The sequence below is a fragment of the Scyliorhinus torazame genome, chromosome 18, assembly GCF_047496885.1.
Source record: "Scyliorhinus torazame isolate Kashiwa2021f chromosome 18, sScyTor2.1, whole genome shotgun sequence".
Classification (NCBI taxonomy): Eukaryota; Metazoa; Chordata; class Chondrichthyes; order Carcharhiniformes; family Scyliorhinidae; genus Scyliorhinus; species Scyliorhinus torazame.
Window position 1 is genome coordinate 141,531,340 of NC_092724.1, and position 24,424 is coordinate 141,555,763.

Sequence of the window (24,424 nt, forward strand, 5' to 3'; positions counted from 1 at the left end):
ATTCCCTGACCTGTCGCCTCACAAAAGCCCTCACCTGCATATATCTAAATGCATTTCCCGGGGGTAACTCAAACTTCTCCTCCAGTGCCCCTAGGCTCGCAAATGTCCCGTCAATGAACAGGTGCCCCATTCTTCTAATCCCCGTCCGATGCCAGCCCTGGAACATCTTTCATCTTCCCCGGGACAAACCGGTGGTTACCCCTGACCAGGGACCACACCGAAGCTCCCACTGCACCCGTGTCCTCTCCACTGGCCCCAGATCCTTAACGTTGCCGCCACCACCGGGCTCGTGGTATACTTTGATGGCGAGGATGGCAGCGGTGCCGTCACCAACGCCCCCAGGCTCGTTCCTTTACAGGACGCCATCTCCATCCTCTTCCATGCCGCCCCCTCTCCCTCCATAACCCACTTGCTGATCATCCCCACATTTGCTGCCCAGTAGTAGCTCCCTAGGTTTGGCAGCGCCAACCCTCCTCGGTCCCTACTGCGTTCCAGGAACCCTCTACTTACCCTCAGGGTCTTATTTGCCCACACAAACCCCATAATACTCCTACCTACTCACTTGAAAAAGCCCTTGGTGATCACAATGGGAGGGCACTGAAACACAAACAAAAACCTCGGAAGGACCACCATTTTGACCGACTGCACTCTACCCGCCAACGAGAGCGGCAACATGTCCCATCTTTTGAAGTCCACCTCCATTTGGTCCACCAACCTCGTCAGATTCAATTTGTGTAGGGCCCCCCAACTCCTGGCTATCTGGATCCCCAGATACCGAAAACTCCCCACCGCCCTCCTCAGATGTAGGTCCCCTATCCCTCTTTCTTGGTCCCCTGCCTGTAATACAAAAAGCTCACTCTTCCCTACATTGAGCTTATAGCCCGAGAACTCCCCAAACTCCCTTAGAGTCTGCATGACCTCCACCATCCCCTCCATTGGGTCCGCCACGTACAGCAGCAGGTCATCCGCGTATAGCGACACCCGATGCTCTTCTGGCCCGCGGACCACCCCCCTCCATTTATTAGACTCCCTCAGTGATATGGCCACTGGTTCGATCGCCAATGCAAACAACAGGGGGCAACCCTGCCTCGTTCCTCGGTACAGCCGAAGGTACTCTGACCTCCGCCGGTTTGTCACCACACTCGCCACCGGGGCGCTGTAAAGGAGCTTAACCCAGCTAATAAACCCTCGCCCGAACCCAAACCTACGCAACACCTCCCAGAGGTACTCCCACTCTACTCGGTCAAAGGCTTTTTCCGCGCCCATAGCTGCCACTGTCTCCGCCTCACCCTCCTCCGATGTCATCATTATCACGTTTAAGAGCCGCCGCACATTAGTATTTAATTGCCTGCCCTTTACGAATCCCGTCTGGTCCTCATGAATCACCCCCGGGACACAGTCCTCAATCCTCGTGGCCAGCACTTTTGCCAATAACTTAGCGTCCACATTGAGGAGCGAAATCGGCCTGTACGATCCACATTGCAGTGGGTCCTTGTCTCGCTTCAGAATCAAGGAAATTGTCGCCTCCGACATAGTCGGGGGCAGGGTCCCCATCTCTCTTTCCTCATTAAAGGTCCTCACTAGTAGCGGGGCCAACATGTCCACATAGTTTCTATAGAACTCCACCGGGAACCTGTCCGGCCCCGGAGCCTTCCCCGCCTGCATACTCCCCAAACCCTTACTCAGCTCCTCCAACCCGATTGGTGCCCCCAAACCAGCCGCCTCTTGCTCCTCCACCCTCGGGAACCGCAGTTGGTCTAGGAATCGTCTCATCCACTCTTCCCTCCCTGGGGGCTGGGATCTGTACAGCTCTTCATAGAAGGCCTTGAATACCTTGTTTATTTCCGTTGCACTCTGAACCGTGGCTCCCCTTCCGTCTTTGATTCTCCTTATTTTCCTCGCTGCCGTCCTCTTACGGAGCTGGTGTGCCAGCATCCGACTGGCCTTTTCCCTGTACCCGTAGGTCGCCCCCTGCGCCTTCCTCCACTGTGCCTCCACCTTCCCCGTGGTCAACAGGTCAAACTCCGTCTGGATCCGTCGCCTTTCCCCAAGTAATCTTTCCTCCGGGGCCTCTGAGTATTTCCTGTCCACTCGCAAAATCTCCCTCAATAACCTCTCCCTTTCCATGCCCTCTGTCTTCTCCCTATGAGCCCTGATGGAGATTAGCTCTCCCCTGATCACCGCCTTCAATGCCTCCCATACCACCCCCACTCGCACCTCCCCATTGTCATTGACCTCCAAGTACCTTTCGATACACCCCCTCACCTTCCCACCCACCACCTCATCTGCCAGCAGTCCCACGTCCAGCCGCCACAGCGGGCGTTGGTCCCTCTCCTCTCCCAGCCCCATTTCCACCCAGTGCGGGGCATGGTCCGAAACGGCTATGGCCGAATACTCCGTCCCCTCCACCCTCGGGATGAGCGCCCTGCCCAGAACAAAGAAATCTATCCGGGAGTAGGCCTTGTGCACGTGGGAAAAGAAAGAAAATTCCCTGGCCTGTGGTCTTGCAAACCTCCATGGGTCCACTCCCCTCATCTGATCCATAAACCCCCTGAGCACCTTGGCCGCCCCTGGCCTCTTTCCCGTCCTTGATCTGGAGCGGTCCAGTGCTGGGTCCAGCACTGTATTGAAGTCCCCTCCCATTATCAGGCCTCCTACCTCCAGGTCTGGAATGCGCTCCAAAATGCGCTTCATGAATCCAGCATCATCCCAGTTCGGGGCGTATACATTTACCAACAACACCCACGTCCCTTGCAACCCACCACTCACCATCACTTATCTCCCTCCATTATCCACTACGATAGTCTTGGCCTCAAATGACACATGCTTTCCCACCAAAATTGCCACCCCTCTATTTTTCGCGTCCAGTCCCGAGTGAAATAGCTGTCCTACCCATCCCCTTCTTATCCTAACCTGGTCCGTCACCTTCAGGTGTGTCTCTTGGAGCATAGCCACGTCTGCCTTCAGTCCCTTCAAGTGCATGAACACTCGAGCCCTCTTCACCGGCCCATTCAGGCCCCTCACGTTCCACGTTATCAGCCGGATTGGAGGGGCTCTCACACGCCCCCCCCCCCCCCCCCCCCCCCGGCCGACTAGCCATTTCCTTTTCTGGGCCAATCCCGTCTCCCTCACCCTCCAGTCCCCCAGCCGGGGGACCTACGTCCCGACCACCTCTTCTGTGTCCCATTCCCTTTTGGCCAGTGCAGCAGCAACCCTTTCCTTCCCCCCCCCCTTCCTTCCCCCCCCCCTTCCTTCCCCCCCCCCTTCCTTCCCCCCCCTTCCTTCCCCCCACTCCTTCCTTCCCCCCCTTCCTTCCCCCCACTCCTTCCTCCCCCCCCTTCCTTCCTTCCCCCCCTTCCTTCCTTCCCCCCCACTTCCTTCCTTCTCCTTCCCCCCCTTCCTTCCTTTCCCCCCCTTCCTTCCTCCCCCCTTCCTTCCTTCTTCCCCCCCCCCTTCCTTCCTTCCCCCCCCCTTCCTTCCTTCCCCCCCCCTTCCTTCCTTCCCCCCGCTAGATCCCGGTCTAGCTTTTTTGCTCCCCCATATCACTCCCGTAAGTCAACTGACCCCGGCTTCCCCCGCCATCCCTTTGATCCCCCATCAATATACGTTCCTTCGTTCCCCTTCCCGCGCGCAGGAAAAGAACCCCGCACTTTCCAAAGCCTGCCCAGCCCCCTCTGGCGCAGCTCCTGTTGCTGCCTTGTGTCTCTCCCCCAGCCCATATAACAGTCCCTGCGCGTGATTGACCCCCTATATACAACAACCATCATACGTCAACCCTCAAACACCCCCCACCCTCACAAACCCTCAATTAGAGTCCAACTTTTCAGTTAGTATAAAGGTCCACGCCTCTTCGGACGTTTCGAAGTAGTGGTGTTGGCCATTATGTGTGACCCACAGTCGCGCTGGCTGCAACATTCCAAATTTCACTCCTTTCCGATGCAGCACCGCTTTGGCCCGGTTGAAACCCGCTCTCCGCTTAGCGACCTCCGTGCTCCAGTCCGGATATATTCTGATCTCTGCATTGTCCCACTTGCTGCTCCGCCCATTTCAAGACCCTCTCTCTGTCCGTAAACCGGTGAAATCTCACCACCATCATCGCCCTTGGCGGCTCATTTGCCTTGGGCTTCCTCGCCAGCACCCGGTGCGCCCCTTCCAGCTCCAGCAACCTCGGGGGGGCCTCCGTGCCCATCTGCGCCCCGATCATTGTGCCCGCATATGCCGCGGCGTCAGCCCCCTCCACTCCTTCTGGGAGACCCAGGATCCTCAGTATTTCTCCTCGACCTGTTCTCCAGGTCTTCGAGTCTTCCCGCCCACGTCTTGTGTAGCGCCTCGTGCCGCTCCACTCTCACCGCCAGGCCCAAGAGCTCGTCCTCATTCTCACTCACTTTTTCCTGGATCTCCTGGATCTTCACCTCGTGGGCTTTCTGGGTTGCCCCAAGTCCTTCAATTATTGCCAACATAGGCGCCACCATCTCCTTACGCAGCTCCTCAAAGCAGCGCTTGATGAATTCCTGCATCTCTTTGTCCCCGGCCGCCGCCATTTTGCTTATTTTCCCTCTCTTCCGCTGCTCCAATGCCACTTTTTTGGCCGTTTCGCTGCGGGTCCGGTCCATACAAGTTAGTAGGGGACCTCTCTCTTCTCTTCCCCACGGGTTGGCTGTACAAAAAAGTTCCGTTGGGGCTCTTCTAGCGAGCCCGAAAGTCCGTGTTCGCGGGAGCTGCCGAATCGTGCGGCTTAGATCCGCATAGCCGCAACCGGAAGTCATCAATATCTTCTTTAATCAACAATGCAACTCCACCACCTTTTCCTTTCTGTCTGTCCTCCCTAAAAGCTAATAGCCCTCAATGATTAGTTCCCATCCTTGGTCACCTTGGAGCCATGTCTCTGTCATCCATCATACCGCTTTACATCTATCTGCACAACTAATTCAGCCATTTTAGTTTGAATGCTCCACGCATTCAGGTACAAAACCTTAAGGCTAGTCCTTTCAACGTTCCTTGTCATGTCCCTACTATTCTTTTTATACAGTGTCGTTATCTGATACAGGTCCTTGATTTCTCTGCTATCACTTTTCTTATTCTCCTTGCTGTATTTTTCTCTTGTTCTTGATTCCCCCTGCTCTGAATCTTTACATAGGTTCCCCCCTCCCTATTATATTAGTTTGAACCCTCCCCAACAGGTCTAGCAAGCCCCCCCAAAAAAAACATCAGTCGGCCCTGGTTCTGCCTAGGTGTAACCTGTCCAGTTTCTACACGTCCCACTTCCCCCAGAACCGGTTCCAATGCCCCAGGAATCTAAAAACCATCTCTTCAGCCACATATTCGTCTGACATAACCTGCTATTTCTACTCTGACTAGCACGTGGCACTAGTAGTAATCCGGAGATCACTACCTTTGAGGTCCGACTTCTCAAATTTTTTCCCAACTCCCTATATTCTGCTTTTAGGACCTCGTCCCTGTTTTTACCTATGTTGTTGGTACTGATGTGTACCACGACCACCGACTGTTCAACCTCCCCCTCCAGAATGTCCTGTAACCGGTCTGGGACACCCTTGACCCTAGCACTAGGGAGGCAACATACTATCCTGGAGTCTCCTTTGTGGCCATATAAATGCTCTGCATCAGAACCAACTGTGGTGCAACAAATTTGGCTGTTGCTATTTACCCCGAGAGGTCATTCCCCTCAATAGTATCTAAAGCGGTATATCTTTTTTGCAGGAGAATGGCTACAGGAGATTTCTGTACTGCCTGTCCACCTCTCTTGCTCTGCCTGGTGGTCACCTGTGGAGTCTGAGCCTGCGGTGTGACCACCTGTCTGTACGTGCATTCTACGACACCTACGGATAGTCCACAGTGTCCCCAGCTGCCAAACCCGGGAAATCCAGGAGCTGTAGCTATTGCTTTGTGAAGAAGTGCTTCCTGACGTGACTCCGAAACAGTCTATCTGTACTTCAAGGTTTTGCATCCCTTTCTGGACTCTGTCCATCTACTTGATCAAATCCTTTAATAATCTTAAATATTTCAATGAGATCATCCCTTAATACAAACTTAGTCTACGTAACCATACTGCATAATATAAACCTTTTCGGTAACTTCATCATTCTGCTCTACGCGACCCCCCCCCCCCCCCCCTCCCCGCGATTCTCCGGCCCTTATGGGCCGGGCGGCCGTGATAAAAAACCCGAGGCCCGCCGGCGCCGTTCTAACATGCTCTGAGCCGGCGGGACCTCGGCGTTGAAGGGTCCGGGGGTGGCCTGTGGGGGGGTGGCCTCCATTGTGGCCTGGCCCGCGATCGGGGCCCACCAATCGGCAGGTCGGGCTGGGGGGCCTCCTTTCTTCCGCACCAGCCCCTGTAGCCCTACGCCATTTGGCGTCGGGGCCGGCGCGGAGAAGGGAGCCACTGCGCATGCGTGGACCCCGCTGCGCCCAGTTGACGCCGGGGTCAGCAGCTGGAGTGGCGTGGGCCGCTCCAGCGCCGTGCTGGCCCCCTGTGGTCCGGAGAATCGGGCACCAAAAGCCTGTTTTTACGCCGGCGTCTACACTTAGCTGTGCGATGGGAGAATCCCGCCCCTGTACTTTCACCCTTTGGATGCCAATATGTCCTTGCTGAAGTGCTCGTGAAGAACTAAACACACTGCTCCAGATCCAATCTAACCAGATTTCCATCCCACTGGAGTTGAAGACAAACATTCCATTGGCTTCTTTTTTGTGTCTATCTACTAGTTTAAAAATTTTTGAAACATTTAACAACTACTCTGATCTCCTTCAGTCCAACACCAGGCATACTTAAAAATGAGGTGTCAACCTGGTGAAGCTACAACACAGAACTACTTGTGTGCCAAATAGCATAAGCAGCAAGTAATAGTGCTAAGCGTTCCCAAAATCAATGGATCAGATTTAAGCTCTGCAGTCCTGCCACATCCAGCCGCGAATGGTGGTGGACAATTAAACAACTCACTGGAGGATGAGGCTCCACAAATATCCCCATCCTCAATGATGGAAGAGGCCAACAAGTATGTGCAAAATATAAGGCTGAAGCATTCTCTCAATCGTCAGTAAGGCGATGGAAGGGGCCATCAACAGCGCTATCTAGTGTCACTTAACTCAGCAATAATCTGCTCACAGATGCTTAGTTTGGGTTCCAGCAGGTTCACTCGGCTCCTGACCTCACTACAGCCTTGGTTCAAACATGGACAAAAGAGCTGAATGCCAGAGGTGAGGTGAAAGTGACTGCCCTTGACATCAAGGCAGCATTTGACTCAGTTTGGAATCGAGGAGCACTAGTAAAACTAGAGTCCATGGGAATCAGGGGGGGAAAACTCTCTGCTGGTTGGAGTCACACTTGACACAAAGAAAAATGGTTGTGGTGGTTGGAGGTCAATCATCTCAGCTTCAGGAGTTCCTCAGGGTAGTGCCTTAGGCACAACCATTTTCGGCTGCTTCATCAATTACCTTCCTTTCTCAAAAGGTCAGAAGTTGGGATGTTCACTGATGACTGCACAATGTTCAGTATAATTCATGACTCCTCAGATAATGAAGCAGTCCATGTCTAAATGCAGCAAGACAGGCTTGGGCTGACAAGTGGCAAGTAACAATCACACCACAGAAATGGCAGACAATGACCATCTCCAACAAGAGAGAATCTAACCATCGCCCCCTTGATATTCAGTGACATTACCATCGCTGAATACTCCACTATCAAAATCCTGGGTTACCATTGACCTGAAACTGAACTGGACTAGCCACATAAATACTCTGGCTACCAGAGCAAGTCAGAGGCTAGGAATCCTGTGCAAATAACTCAACGTCTGACTCCCCAAAGCCTGTCCACCATCTACAAGGCACAAGTCAGGAGTGTAATTGCCTCGATGAGTGCAACTCAACTACACCCAAGAAGTTTCACACCATCCAGGACAAAGCAGCCCATTTGATTGCCACCTCTTCCACAAACATTCAATCCCTCCACCACTTTTTAACCTTGGCAGTCGTGTGTACCATTTATATGATGCACTGCAGGAACTCACCAAGCTTCCTTAGGCAGCACCTGGGACATCAAACCCACGACAACTCCATCTAGTAGGATAAGACCAGCAAATACATGGAAACACCACCATCTGGAGGCGCCGCTCCCAAGTTGGAAATATATCACCGTTCCTTCACTGTCGCTGGGTCAACATCCTGGAACTCCCTCCCTAACAGCACTCTGGGTCTACCTACACCTCAGGGACTGCAGAGGTTCAAGAAGGCAGCTCACCACCATCTGCTCAAGGATGGGCAACAGATGCTGATCTAGCCAGCGATACCCCCATCTCATAAATGAATTAAAACGTGTAGATGACCTCGCATTTTCCTACAGTGAACTCCATCTACCACAGATTTACCCACTCAATCAATGTTCCATTGCAATTTTCTGCTTGAATCAACATGACTTGATGCGCTATCCAAGTGTTTAAGTCAGCAAACTGATAATGTCGCTCTATTCCTACATCTAAATCATTGATAAATATTAGAGAAAAGCTGAGGTTCCAAATCTTTGGGTGCGCTACTATTCACATCCTGCTAATTAAGATATATACCCATTATCCCAGTTCTCTGTCTCCAGCTTCAGAACTAATTCCCTACTCTTGATAAGTTGCCTTCAGTTCCATGTGCTTCTAATTTTAGTACGTTTCTTCAGTGGAACATTATTAACTGACTTCTGAAATATCCCAACTTTGCAATATTTAACAAATACTCTGACCTACACGGCAGCTGGTGGAACTTAAATGTAATTACTAAATCTGGAATATAAACCTAGTCTCAGCAATCAGAACTATCTGGTTCATTAATGTCTTTGAGGGAAGGAAATCTGCTATCCTTTTTTTCTAATTTGTTCATGGGATGTGAGCATCGCAGGCTGGGCCAGCATTTATTGCCCATCCCTATTTATCCTAAAGGGGGCAGTTAAGAGTCAACCACATTGCTGTAAGTCTGAAGTCATATGTAGGCCAGACAAGGTAAGGACGGCAGATTTCCTTCCCTAAAGGGCATTAGTGAACCAAATGAGTTTTTACGACAATGGTTTCATGGTCATCATCAGACTTTTAATTCAAATTTCACCCCCTGACATGGTGGGATTTGAACCTGGATCCCCAAAGCATTACCCTGGGTCTCTGGTTTACTAGTCCAGTGACAATACCACTACATCACCATCTCACCTGATCTAACCTACATATAACTCCAAAGCCACAGCAACGTGGTTGTCTCTTAGCCGTCCTCTCAAATAGCCTAGCTAGCCACTCAGTTCAAGGGCAATTAGGAATGGGCAACAATTGCTGACTTTGCCAGCAAAGCTCACATCCTGTGAAATAATTTTCAAAAATGAGTAACATCAATGGCCAACTACATTAGTGATCTCTGCCAAAAAATCAACTCGGCTTAATGAACATTACTTGCCTGTTGCAAATCAGTGGTGGTTCTCTGGTAAATATTTAGTTGTCCTGTTCCTCATAATAAGATTATTTACACCTACAAATTCCATACCTCTCCCACCCTACCTCAATCCAAGAGGACAGTTCCTAACTTGTATATGTTTTGGAAGATCAAGATTAAAATATCTGCAGTTAATTAACCAACATTTTTAAATGACTTTTTTATTATTCTGTGAGGTGAGTTTGTCATCTTTATTGTACCAGTTATAGTATACACTTGGTATTGACTCCTGCTCAAAGTCACAGGAGATCAACACGTATCAGCGAATAATGCAGTTTTAGATGAATGTAAATCTAATCCAATTGTAAATCCATGCAAAGGTTTGAAATGTGGCTTGGTTAAGTAAATTTTTAGAAGTGGGGGTGGTGGTACTACCAGTAGTAATGCATCTGGCCTAAAAACAATTATGATTGAAGTTTAAATAAAAAGTCTTCATCTTTGCAAGTTACAACAATGCAGTGAAGGACAATAAATACTTGGCAAGAAGTGCACTTATATCAGCCAACAATTCTCAGAATTTTCAATTTAAAGGCTATAATATCAATTCAGACACTTACCGGGTGCAAAAACGAAGATAGCAAAACATTCTCCTGTAGATGCCACAGCAATGACAAGAGAGCGATATTTATCAAAGTATTGGGAGAGGATTGTGACTGTGGGAAGGAAGCTGAGACAGAAACCTACTCCTGTTTTAGAAAAGAAACAGATTCATTAATAAAATAACCAATAGAAATTTAATTAAGGATACCATTGTGAAACTTAGTTTCAATGTACAGTATAATAACAAATTTAGTAGGTTTAAGAACTGTTCCCTATTTAAGTTGCTACGATGCTGTTGGGGACTCTTAACATTTAAAGAGAAATCAGAACACCCAGTATATAGCCATTAGAACTACGCCACAATATTTCACATTTTTAAACAAAAACGGAATACAGAATAAACAAAACATGCACTATTTACACTACCTGCGTAAGTTATGCACTCAGATTTACTTATTTCCCCAAAGAATTCTCCTATATGTTACAATATCTTAATAATTATTTACTTCTGTAGGGACCATCAAAAGGTATGACAGTCCACTGGAATTCACTTTAATTCTTTTTGGTGTTCCAGGCATTTTTCAAGTAAGACTTTACCTCTCAACTATAGCTGCCTCAGTCCCTTGTTCTGGTTACCTTTGCAGTACTTTCAAACTAATTCTGCTGATTTCTTTCCATGCCAAAGGCTCTATGCGAACAACTGCGGATTTTCGCTCTAGCAATTTTCCAGCTTTTTTCCCTTCACGGAATCCAAACTAAGATTAAGCTCCACCTGCGCTCCACTGAGTGAACGATGAAGTTAGCATTTTCTCTGCTTAACTGCAGGCCTGTCTTTCATAATCTTTGGCTTTCTCGGGTCAATGAACTGCAAGGTCCAGGCTGATATTGCCTGAATTTTGAGCAAACAGCGAGCTAAATTATACTGAAGAACCTCCCATCTCCCACAGCCTATATCCATGACGACATGTCATACCTTGGGATGTCTTCAAAAACAGATGTGTACAAATTATTCCATTTTTAATTTTGCTCACTGATCCCATAGCCCATATGAATACTTTATTGCTTGTTTTGAAAAACGTTTTTATTGAAAACTTTTTCATGATAACTTCATATAAAACAGATGCTTGAAGTTACAATGTAAAAAGGCACAAACAACAATCAAGAACACATCCAATCTTAACCCCCCCCAACATTAAACTAAAACCCCCTTAACAACTGACGGTGACAATATCTCATTAAAAAAGGAAATGAATGGCTGCCAACTTTGGTAGAACCCCTCTGCCGACTCCCTAATGGTGTACGAGACCTCCACCCAAGCTGAATGTGCCTCCGAGCTATTAACGAGTCAAGGGTGCGGGCCTTCACCCCCATCTGCAGCATCGGCGAGTCCGATACCCCGAAAATGGCCACCAGGGGACAAGGCTCCAGTTCGAAATGAAGAATCACTGACGTGGTGTTGAAGAAGAACAAAGAAAAATACAGCACAGGAACAGGCCCTTCGGCCCTCCAAGCCTGCGTCGGCCATGCTGCCCATCTAAACTAAAATCTTCTACACTTCTGGGGTCCGTATCCCTCTATTCCCATCCTATTCCTGTATTTGTCAAGATGCACCTTAAACATCACTATCGCCCCTGCTTCCACCACCTCCTCTGGCAGCGAGTTCAGGGCACCCACTACCCTCTGTGTAAAACACTTGCCTCGTACATCTCCTCTAAACTTTGCCCCTCGCACCTTAAACCTATGCCCCCTCGTAATTGACCCCTCTACCCTGCGAAAAAGTCTCTTGGCTATCCACTTGTCTATACCCCTCATAATTTTGTAGACCTTCTCCAAATGTAGGAGAAGGAGATCCAAAAGCTTAATAACTTGGGACACGACCTGAACATATGAGTATGGGTCAGTCGGCCCCCAAGAACACAGCTCGCAGCTATCGTCCACCCTTGAAAAAAAAAACGCTCATTCTCGCCTTGGTCAGGTGAGCCCTGTGCACCACCTTGAACTGGATCAAACTAAGCCGAGCACAGGAGGACGTGGAGTTGACCCTGCGAAGACCACCTCATCCAGAATAGTACCCAATTTACCCCCTCCTATTTCGACCGAGCAGTCTCTGCTGATAGCATCTGGCTGTAAATACACAAAATACACCCCCCGCCCCACCAGATCTGGCCAAAGACAAAATCCTCTCCAACAGGGAGGACAATATTGCCAAAGGAAAAGCCTTTTACAAAAAATCGCGAATCTGGAAAACACATTGGTCCCAGGGAGCTGAAAGTTTTCTGACAGCTTTTCAAAGCTGGCAAGCCTTCCCTCCACGAACAGGTCCCCAACCCTCCCCAAGCGGCACGGTTGTTAGCACTACTGCCTCACAGCTCCAGGTTCCCGGGTTCAATTCCGGCCTCGGGAGACTTAAATGGCCTAGCAAGGGGATTTCTGGTGGCGCCATGTAGGTGGCGATCGCACGTTAGGTGGCTCCTGCTAGAATCTTTGTTTGTTGAGTCTTTATGCCCGGTCTCAGGGGTACTTTTTGGGTGAGCTGGTGTGGGAAGTCATAAGGCATGGGTGGAATGTCGAAGCCCCAGAAGAAAAGTCAGGGAAAGAAGGGGGCGAGCGCGAACGTCCACCTGCTAGTGTTGCTGTGAGGTCAGCAGGAAGAAATATGGCGGGGGTTGATTCGTCAGATGGGGCCACTCCCATCATGGTTGAAACTCTGACTAAGGTGGTGTCATTGCACCGGGGAACAAGGCAGGTGTGCCCCATGTCCCCTCCCCTTCTGTTTGCATCGGTAATAGATCCCTTGGCCATTTTGCTGAGGCGTTTAGAGTTGTGGGGGTGGAGCATAGGGTATCCTTGTATGTGGATGACTCGTTATATATTTCAGATCTGGGCTCCTCGGTGGGGGACAAAACGGGTTTGCTTCAAAGATTTGGGACCTTCTCTGGCTAGAAGCTGAATTTAAGGGAAGTGAGTATTTTGTGGCTTCCTTGGTGTGGGGGGGGGGGGGCTGCTGCCATTCCCCTAGCATCGTCTCACTTCAGGTATCTGGGGGTGCAGGTGGCCAGGAACTGGGCAGGTTTTCAGAAGTTGAATTTCTCTAGCTTGGTGGAGAGGGTGAAGGCTGATTTGTTGAGGTGGAATAATCTTCCCCTGTCACTGGCGGGACGGGTTCAGGCAGTGAAGATTAATATTTTAATGTGGGTTTTGTTTCTGTTTCAGTGCCTGCCGGCCTTTTTGCCTTAGCTGTTTTTCAAAGGAGTGGGTAGGCTGATCTCTTTGTTTCTATGGGCGGGAAAGTGGCCAGGATAAAGAAGGTGGTTCTGCAGATCCCGAATCTGATGCACTATTATTGGGCACGGAATGCAGAGAAGGCCGAGGGATGAAATAGCGAGGTGGAGTATTTGTGGGTAAGGATGGAGGTGGGCTCATGTAGGGGGTTGGGGTCCGCAACTGCTGCCAGCAGCACCGCTCCCATTGGCTCCAGGGAAGTATTCGGTGAGTCCCGTGGTGGTGGCCATGCTGGCGATTTGGAAGCATTTTCGGCAGCATTTTAGATTGGGAGCAGGGTCCGGGGGGGGGGGGGGGGGGCTGCCGATCAGAGGAAATCACGGGTTTGAGCCGTGGAGGATGGATGCAAGATTCAGGGGGTGGGCAGAGAAGGGGATTAGGGAGATGAAGGATCGGTTTCTGGGACGGCGGTGTGCGAGCTTGGAGGAGCTGAATGAGAAGTTTGGGTTGCGCAGAGTAGAGTTTCCGGTGCATGCAGGTGCGGGACTTTGCAAGTAAGGTCTTCCTAACCTTCCCGATAGCACTTGCCTCCATGTTGCTCGAGGTGGTGCTGTCAGTGGTGGTGGGGGGGGGGATCTCAGCAATTTATGGGAAGATTTTGTAGGAGGATAAGGTATCTATGGAGGGGGTTAAGGCTAAGTGGGAGGAAGAACTCGGGGCGGCACTGGAGGAGGGATTGTGATGCGATGTGCTGCGGAGAGTGAATGCCTCGAATTTGTGTGCCAGGCTGGGGCTGATACAGCTGAAGGTGTACAGGATGAACCTGACAAAGTCACAGATAAGCCAGCTGTTTGAGGGGGTGGAGGATGTCTGTGAGCGATTTGAGTGAGCCCCTGCGAAACATGTACATATATTTTGGTCCTGCCCGAAGCTGGAAAGGTTTTGGAGGGTGGTTTTCAACGACATTTCAGGAGTTTTGCATGTTTTTTTTTTTATAAATGTTTTATTGAAAATTTTTTCCCAAACAACAATTTTTCCCCTCTTACAAAGCAAACGCAACAATAACAATACAGAAATTTTAAACAATACACAAGTAACAAAACCCCTTTGGGAGTTTTGCATGTTGATTGGAGGCCGGTACTCTGGAAGCCATATTCGGCGTGTCGGACCGGCCAGAGTTGCAGACGGGTGCGGGGGCAGATGTCTCAGCCTTCGACTCGCTGGTTGCTCGCAGGCGGAACTTGTTGGGGTGGAGGTCAGCTTCTCCACCCTGTGCCTTGGTGTGACAGGGGGACTTGCTGGGGTTTTTAGCCCTGGAGAAGGTGAAATTTGCTCTAAGGGGGCAAGTGATGGGTTTTGCAGAAGTTTGGGGTTTGTGAATTTTGCATTTTGGGGAGTTGGTTACCATTGACTGTTGAGGGAAGGGTTGTATGTGTGGGTGGGGGTTTTAATGTGTTGGGTGGGTTTGTTACGGTTGTAACTTGTAAAAATGTGGAATATAAATACTTTTTTAAAAAGTGACCTAGTAAGCCATTTAGGGTTGGACAGCAAATGCTGACCTTGCCAGCTATGCCTGCATCCCTTGAAAGAATAAAGAAAAAAAACATGTCCTGTTGAAGCAGCGTGAGCATCACTTAATGGCAGGAGTTTCTTGGGCTCGGTGCAGCTGCACATAACTATTTTTCAGAAGGATAGACACATTACTCTGTCTTCTGGAGGAGGATAATAGTCCAGATGTTCTGGTCTCTGGATTATTGCGAGCACGGATGTCTGGCCCAAAATGCATGCCAGGACCCGGAGGAAGTCCTGACCCGCTCACCGCCATGGGAATTGCCTCGGAAGCCTGAACATCCAATGGGCAATTCCCCTGCTTCCCAGGACACTGCATATGTCTGAGACTCCATGGAATTTCCATGGAACTTCCCTGAATAGCTCCCCAGTAAACATCAAACAGAAAGTCTAAGTCCCGAGTAACAACAGAACTTACTCCCCAATCACGCACACTGACCAACACCCCCACCCCCCCCAAGTTGACCGGACTACCCTCCGATTCACTTACCACCTCATTCATGTGCTACCATACCCACCCTAGGCATTAACTCATTCACAAATTCACACTGGACATTTAAGCTTACCATATGGCAGCTAGTGCTCCCCCGTCCCCCTAAAGCTACAGCACTGATGGAGCTTTCCGAGGGACGCAGTGCACTGCATTTCTGGAGAAGCCAGGATCCAAAAACCCGGCGAGAAACGCGGAGCAGAATTTAGGGGTGGAGAAGGTTAAGCCGAGCAACAGTTCCAGGCCAATGTGACTGATGAAAGTGCTTCCGTTTCGGAAATTCAAGATTAGTGGGAAGTTCTGAGCAGTGTGCCAACTGAATGCACATTTAATGCCACGGTTTCCTTAATTGGGACTCTTGCTAGAGGAAAGTCTTAGAGTAAGCAAAGATGCCATAATTGCTGTAATTGACATTCCTAATACCCATATTTGAAGTCCAGCAGTAGCAACATGATGAGAGAGAAATTGAAATGTTCCTATTCGCACAGCTGTCTATTTGTTTTCAGTTGTAGATAAAAACAATAAAGATGCAAAATTCCAGTTTGCTTTAAGAAGCCCAAAGAGCAGCTTTATATACAGGGAAACTCTAAATGCACATCAGTTTCCATTAGGTGCACTGGATGAGGTATGTGTGGGGGGGAGAAAAATCTCTAAATTGATTGGCTACTGTACACAACAGCTGTAGCAAGAAATCAGCTCGTAGATTCATAGATGTTTACAGCAGAGAAAGAAGCCATTTGGCTTATCATCTCCACGCTGGTCAACAAAAATCTGATTACACTAATCCCATTTTTCAGCGTTTTATCTGACAGCTTTATCTGCAAGTAGCTACTCCCAGTTCACTTGGGCCAAATCAGATCTTAGTAAAATCTGCCTTTTCCCAGTCAAGAATTTTAATTCCCTCACCATCTTTATCCTTTTCCGTCCTAAATCTAACTGAATTATGGTCACCATCTCCAAAACACCTGCCTACTGATACGCCTTCCACCTGCCCGGACACATTTCCGAATATTAGGTCCAGAAATGACCCCTCTGCTTTCTACGTACTGGCTAATAAGTTCTCCTGGGTGCTTTATTTTGCTCCCTCCCTACCTTGTACAGTAAACTATCCCAGTTAATATTTGGGTAGTTAAAATCCCCAATTACTGCCTTATTGTTCCTACACATTTCATAGAATCGTAGAATTTCTACAGTGCAGAACGAGGCCATTCAGCTCATCAAGTCTGCACCGACCCTCTGAAAGAGCACCCTACCCAGGCCCATTCCTAACCCCACCTAACCTGTACATCCCTGAATACTAAGGGGCAATTTAGTATGGCCAGTCCTCCTAACCTGCAGATCTTTGGACTGTGGGAGGAAACGGGAGCACCCAGAGGAAACCCATGCAGACACGGGGAGAAAGTGAAAACTCCACAAAGACAGTCACCCAAGGCCAGAATTGAACCCGGGTCCCTGGCGCTGTGAGGCAGCAGTGCTAACCATTTGTGAAATGTGATTACATATTTAATTCTCTATCTCTCCCTGACTGTTTGGGGGCCTATAGTACACATCCAACAGCGTGTTTGCCCCTTTTGTGTTCCAAACTTCTACCCATATGGCCTCATTTGATGATCTTACAGGATATCTTCCTCACTGCTATAATTAATTCCTTGATAAATATTGCAACCCCCTCCTCTTCTATCCCCCGCACTATCTCGTCTGATACCTTATAACCAAGAATGTTGAGCTACCAATCCTGCCCATCTTTCAGCCAAGTCTCAGTCATAACTATATCATACAGGGGAGCTGATATCAATATGGGCACATAAAGGAAAGCAGGAGAGTAGGGAACGGGAGCGGTTGCTGCAAGAACTTCTGAGGGTGGACAGGCAATATGCAGAGGCACCGGAGGAGGGACTATACAGGGAAAGGCAAAGGTTACACGTAGAATTTGACTTGCTGACAACGGGTACTGCAGAAGCACAGTGGAGGAAGGCACAGAGTGTACAGTATGAGTATGGGGAGAAGGCGAGCAGGTTGCTGGCCCATCAATTGAGGAAAAGGGGAGCAGCGAGGGAAATAGGGGGAGTGAGGGATGAGGAAGGAGAGATAGAGCGGGGAGCGGAGAGAGTGAATGGAGTATTCAAGGCATTCTATAAAAGATTATACGAAGCTCGGCCCCCGGATGGGAAGGAGAGAATGATGTGCTTCCTGGACCGGCTGGAATTTCCTAAGGTGGAGGAGTAGGAGAGGGTGGGACTGGGAGCACAGATCGAGATAGAGGAAGTAGTGAAAGGAATTAGGAGTATGCAGGCGGGGAAGGCTCCGGGACCGGATGGATTTCCAGTCGAATTTTATAGGAAATATGTGGACTTGCTTGCCCCGATACTGATGAGAACCTTTAATGAGGCGAAGGAAAGGGGACAGCTGCCCCCGACTATGTCGGAGGCAACGATATTGCTTCTCCTAAAGAAGGAAAAAGACCCGCTGCAATGCGGGTCCTATAGACCTATTTCCCTCCTAAATGTAGACGCTAAGATTCTGGCCAAGGTAATGGCAATGAGGATAGAGGATTGTGTCCCGGGGGTAGTCCATGAGGACCAAACTGGGTTTGTGAAGGGGAGACAGCTGAATACGAATATACGGAGGCTGCTAGGGGTAATGATGATGCCCCCACCAGAGGGGGAAGCGGAAATAGTGGTGGCGATGGATGCCGAGAAAGCATTTGATAGAGTGGAGTGGGATTATTTTTGGGAGGTGTTGAGGAGATTTGGCTTTGGAGATGAGTATATTAGATGGGTACAGCTGCTGTATAGGGCCCCGATGGCGAGCGTGGTCACGAATGGACGGGGGTCTGCGTATTTTCGGCTCCATAGAGGGACGAGGCAGGGATGTCCTCTGTCCTCATTATTGTTTGCACTGGCGATTGAGCCCCTGGCAATAGCATTGAGGGGTTCCAGGAAGTGGAGGGGAGTACTCAGGGGAGGAGAGGAACACCGGGTATCTCTTTACGCGGACGATTTATTGGTGTATGTGGCGGACCCGGCGGAGGGGATGCCAGAGATAATGCGGATACTTGGGGAGTTTGGAGAATTTTCAGGATATAAGCTGAACATGGGGAAAAGTGAGCTGTTTGTGGTGCATCCAGGGGAACAGAGCAGAGAAATAGAGGACTTACCGCTGAGGAAGGTAACAAGGGACTTTCGCTACTTGGGGATCCAGATAGCCAAGAATTGGGGTACATTGCATAGGTTAAACTTAACGCGGTTGGTGGAACAGATGGAGGAGGACTTCAAGAGATGGGACATGGTATCCCTGTCACTGGCAGGGAGGGTACAAGCGGTTAAAATGGTGGTCCTCCCGAGATTCCTCTTTGTGTTTCAGTGCCTCCCGGTGGTGATCACGAAGACTTTTTTCAAAAGGATTGAGAAGAGTATCATGAGTTTTGTGTGGGCCGGGAAGACCCAGGAGAGTAAGGAAGGGATTTTTGCAGCGTAGTAGGGATAGGGGGGGGCTGGCGCTACCGAGCCTGAGTGAGTACTACTGGGCCGCCAACATCTCAATGGTATGTAAGTGGATGGGAGAAGAGGAGGGAGCGGCGTGGAAGAGATTGGAGAAGGCGTCCTGTAGGGGGACTTGCCTACAAGCCATGGTGACGGCGCCGTTGCCATTCTCACCGAAGAAATACACCACAAGCCCGGTGGTGGTGGCTACTCTGAAAATTTGGGGGCAATGGAGACGGCATAGGGGAAAGATGGGAGCCTCGGTGTGGTCCCCGATAAGAAATAATCATAGGTTTGCTCCGGGGAGAATGGATGGGGGATTTGAACATGGCAAAGAGCAGGAGTAACACAATTGAGAGATCTGTTTGTAGATGGGACGTTTGCAAGTCTGGGAGCGCTGACCGAAAAATATGGGTTGCCCCAAGGGAATGCATTCCGGTATATGCAACTGAGGGCTTTTACGAGGCAACAGGTGAGGGAATTCCCGCAGCTCCCGACGCAGGAGGTGCAGGACAGAGTGATCTCAAAGACATGGGTGGGGGACGGTAAGGTGTCAGACATATATAGGGAGATGAGAGACGAAGGGGAGATTATGGTAGACGAGCTGAAAGGGAAATGGGAAGAAGAGCTGGGGGAGGAGATTGAGGAGGGGCTGTGGGCTGATGCCCTAAGTAGGGTAAACTCATCGTCCTCGTGTGCCAGGCTAAGCCTGATACAATTTAAGGTGTTACACAGGGCGCATATGACTGGAACACGGCTTAGCAAATTTTTTGGAGTAGAGGATAGGTGTGTGAGATGCTCGAAAAGCCCAGCGAATCACACCCACATGTCCTGGTCATGTCCGGCACTACAGGGGTTTTGGGTGGGGGTGACAAAGGTGCTTTCGAAGGTAGTGGGGGTCCAGGTCGAACCAAGCTGGGGGTTGGCTATATGTGGGGTTGCAGAAGAGCCGGGAGTGCAGGAGGCGAGAGAGGCTGATGTTTTGGCCTTTGCGTCCCTAGTAGCCCGGCGCAGGATACTGTTGATGTGGAAGGAAGCCAAGCCCCCGGGTGTGGAGACCTGGATAAATGACATGGCAGGGTTTATAAAGCTGGAACGGATTAAGTTTGTCCTAAGGGGATCGGCTCAAGGGTTCACCAGGCGGTGGCAACCGTTCGTCGAATACCTCACAGAAAGATAGAGGGAATGGAAAAGAAGAAGACAGCAGCAGCAGCCCAGGGTGGGGGGGGGGGGGGGAGGGAGGAACCAGAGGGATTCTCAGGGATGTTAATATATAAGTATAATATGTATAGGTTGTTGTTATAGATAATTGTATATTGGACTGTTAAAACATATTTTTGGAGAATATTTATCTGGGACAAGGCAGTTGCCATTTAGTTTTGTTTTTGTTTATATATTATTTATTTCTTGTTTATAAAACTGGCCATTGTTATTTATATTGTTATATTACTGTGTAAAGGATACACAATGTACTGTGATGGTTGGCCAAAAATTTTTAATAAAATATTTTATTTAAAAAAAACTATCATACTCTCATGTGTCCATTCTGTGCCCTCAGCTCATCGGTCGGTCTTATACCTCAGGTTCCTTTCATTAAAATATAGTCCATTTAGCCTTGCTAGACTCACTTCTTTCTTATCTAGCCTATGTTCCTCTGCTTTTTGGACTCAAACTTACTGCCGTTTTCACTTCTAATTCCATTTCAGCTTCTCTCCCTCCTGAACTACTTGTCAGGAACCCATCCCCCATGCCAATTTAATTTAAGTCCACCCCAACAGCACTAGCAAACCTCCCTGCGAGGATGTTCGTCCTGTTCCGATGTAAGTCATCAGGCCCACTTCCTCCAGAAATGGTCACGAAGCCCCCAAAATCTAAAGCCCTCTCTCCTGCACCCATCTCTCCAGCCACTCATTCATCTGCTCTATCATTCTCTTCCTATACACACTATTGTGTGGTCTGGGGAGTAATCTGGAGATTACTGCCTTTGAAGTCCTGCTTTTCAATTTCCTACCAACTCCCTAAAGTCTGCTTACAGGACTTCATTTCTCTTTCTTCCTATGTCATTGGACCACGACCTCTGGTTGTTCACCTTCCACCTTCAGAATGCCCTGCAGCCCTCCGTGACATCCTTGACTCTGGCACCTGGGAGGCAACACCCCATCCTGGAGTCACGTCTACAGCCACAGAAGTGCCTATTTACTGTCCTCTCTAATAAATCCCGCCCCCCACTATTGCCCTTCCACACTCTTTCTCTCTTCTCCCCCGCCGTCAGCAGCTGAACCACCTCATCTCCCAGGAGAGTACAAAACTACTTTCTCATTATCTACGTTCATTCAACTTCCTTTCAAAGGTGAATGGCAGAAAGAAGAAATCAAAAACTTTCCTTTTGGTTTTTGAATTTCCGGTCCCCTCTTTGTCAGGGTTCAGATTGGTTGGAGTTTATTTTCTCAGAATAATATCTGAACGGGTAGGCAAGGACTTTCAAAGGAAGAAAGAATGGAGGGTGAAATTTGAGGTGAAACATTTTAGCAGTTGTTTGAATTTAAAGGAGGCCTGAAGGGCGGCACGGTAGCACAGTGGTTAGCACTGTTGCTTCACAGCGCCAGGTCCCAGGTTCGATTCCTGGCTTGGATCACTGTCTGTGCGGAGTCTTGCACGCTCTCCCCGTGTCCGCGTGGGTTTCCTCCGGGTGCTCCGGTTTCCTCCCACATGTCCCAAAAGATGTGCTTGTTAGGTGAATTGGACATTCTGAATTCTTCCTCAATGTACCCTAACAGGCACCAGAATGTGGCATCTAGGGAATTTCCACAGTAACTTCATTGCAGCACGGTAGCATTGTGGATAGCACAATTGCTTCACAGCTCCAGGATCCCAGGTTCGATTCCGGCTTGGGTCACTGTCTGTGCGGAGTCTGCACATCCTCCCCGTGTGTGCGTGGGTTTCCTCCGGGTGCTCCGGTTTCCTCCCACAGTCCAAAGATGTGCAGATTAGGTGGATTGGCCATGCTAAAATTGCCCTTAAGTGTTGGGTGGGGTTACTGGGTTATGGGGATAGGGTGGAGGTGTGGACCTTGGGTAGGGTGCTCTTTCCAAGAGCCGGTGCTGGGCTGAATGGCCTCCTTCTGCACTGTAAATTCTATGTAAAATTCTATGTTAATGTAAGCCTACTTGTGACAGTAATAAAGATTATTATTGAGAAACTATGTTTTTAAAGGTGTCAAAAGAAACAAGAATCTCTTTGCCCTTTTGAAGGGCACCACAGAAAATCAAGATATTGATTTAGCCTTGAAATAAATTTTTTAAAAATAGAATAGAACAGTCAGCAAAAACATTTGAGCAAAAACAAATGCTAAATGGAAGTTATGATATGGAGAGGAAACAGAAAGAATACAGAGTCCCAAGGCATCTTTGACTTAACAGAAGAGGAGGAATTATCATAGAATTTACAGTGCAGAAGGAGGCCATTCGGCCCATCGAGTCTGCACGGCTCTTGGAAAGAGCAGCCTACTTAAGCCCATGCCTCCACCCTATCCCCGTTACCCAGTAACCCCACCTCACCTTTTTGGACACGAAGGGCAATTTATCATGGCCAATCCACCTATCCTGCACATCTTTGGACTGTGGGAGGAAACCGGAGCACCCGGAGGAAACCCACGCAGACACGGGGAAAATGTGCAGACTCCGCACAGACAGTGACCCAAGCTGGGAATCGACCCTGGGACCCCGGAGCTGTGAAGCAACTGTTCTAACCACTGTGCTACCGTGCTGCCCTAAATGACCAACTACAGTATAGGGCAGCACGGTAGCATTGTGGACAGCACAATTGCTTCACAGCTCCAGGGTCCCCGGTTCGATTCCGGCTTGGGTCACTGTCTGTGCGGAGTCTGCACATCCTCCCCGTGTGTGCATGGGTTTCCTCCGGGCGCTCCGGTTTCCTACCACAGTCTAAAGATGTGCAGGTTAGGTGGATTGGCCATGATAAATTGCCCTTAGTGTCCAAAATTGCCCTTAGTGTTGGGTGGGGTTACTGGGTTATGGGGATAGGGTGGAGGTGTTGACCTTGGGTAGGGTGCTCTTTCCAAGAGCCGGTGCAGACTCGATGGGCCGAATGACCTCCTTCTGCACTGTAAATTCTATGATAATCTATGAAATATTGGAAATGCCATAGGTTTAATTTTGGTAGAAACTCATAGGATGGCAGGACATTCACAAGTACACAGTCCCACAGCTTAGCAAAGGAGATAAATGACAAACTACATTGAATTTTTTCAAACCAATGTTTATAATGGAGGCAACATCACTAATGTGACGACTGCGCAAGTACTAACTGCAATCAATGATTCAACCAGAATTTAAGATGAATGAAAATCTGAGAACAAAGAGCAACTTTTGTAGAAAGTATTGAGAATAGGACAATAGATGGAAGGATATGAGGATTTGCCTTGGGGAAGAAGTGAGCAAGGTTTCCAGCAGGACAATGGGTATATTCATGTGAACCTTCTCCTGCACATTCTCTTATGTTCTGTTAAGTAATGATGATCTAGTCAGTGCTTGACATTGAATTCTTATGTTATAATTTTATCTGCAGTTGCAACACTTGCATTTCCACTTAGAGGAAACCTGGGTGCCAGAGTCAAGGAATCTTCTCTGTAATCCCTGGTACTTCAAGCCTAATAGAAGTAATTTAGATCTGCTTGTCTTTTTCCCCTCAAGACGACTTCAGTACCGGTTGAGCTGCTATCTTTTTTGGCAAGTTCTAAAATACAGGATTTGCTGCTCTATAAATGCTAATATTACATGATTAATGCTGACCAATATTAAAAGAAAGCAGCATTATGGCATTACAGTGTCCTTGATACAGCTCGGATAGTTTTCAAACATGTGCATTATTTTTCCCTCTCACATAGTATGACTAGAATCAGGAATTTCCCATAGGGAGGTTTTGGGCAACGGGGGGGGGGGGGGGGGGGGGGGGGGGAGAATGATGGGCAGGAGAAACATGTCACATGAAGGTTAGTGGTGCAATTTAGCAGGTCCGTTAGCTGCGAGCGCGAATCCAGTCATGGCCACTAAATATTGCGAGAGGTTAGAAATGGGATTTGCGACGGTGAGATTTTGGAACGCAGTCTTCCCAGGTCCTCTCCGATGATGCAATCAGGTTCACGCCCAGGAAGGGCACAAACCTGATTAACATCAATCCTTTAGCATATACTTAATGGGGTTAACATCACATCTTCAGTCCTCATTGAATCTTCCTCCCCACCAGGCGTGGCGTCATGCCAGCGCACATTACTACTGCTTTTTAAAAATGGGATCCAGGCGCCACGACCTCCGAGAGGAAGAACGGTGTGTGGGGGGCCCAAGATTGTACTCGCGCAGCGGGCTGGGGTTGGTGTCGGTGGTCCTGGAGTCTGTTTTCAGTGCTGTGTGAGTATACAGTCTGTGGCAGGAGACTCTGGGGATGGGTGGGGGTGATCCTAAAAATAGGAAAGCAACACGGTGCCCACCCTGGGGATGGTGGGGGGGCCTCAACATATAGAGTAGCTTTCCAGGAGGCTTAAGTGTTGAGGCATGAGAGCAATGAGATCTCTGAAGTATGCAGCATGTGTAAGAAGAATGCCTATTAGCTCTGCCTCTTCCTGAAGTGAACG

General features: G+C 49.0%; 2 protein-coding genes across 7 annotated transcripts in view; one reads left to right on the forward strand and one right to left on the reverse strand.

The window, feature by feature from the left end:
• Nucleotides 1–24,424, forward strand: part of LOC140395569 (archaemetzincin-2) — a 213,487-nt gene that overhangs the window by 99,514 nt on the left and 89,549 nt on the right. The window lies entirely within an intron of this gene.
• LOC140395567 (monocarboxylate transporter 7-like) overlaps nucleotides 1–24,424 on the reverse strand; it is a 69,650-nt gene that overhangs the window by 13,990 nt on the left and 31,236 nt on the right. For all 4 annotated transcript variants that reach the window (XM_072483503.1, XM_072483502.1, XM_072483506.1 and 1 more), the window contains one exon: nucleotides 10,029–10,157. In XM_072483503.1, coding sequence (XP_072339604.1) covers nucleotides 10,029–10,157 — 129 coding nt within the window. The remainder of the gene's footprint in view (nucleotides 1–10,028; nucleotides 10,158–24,424) is intronic.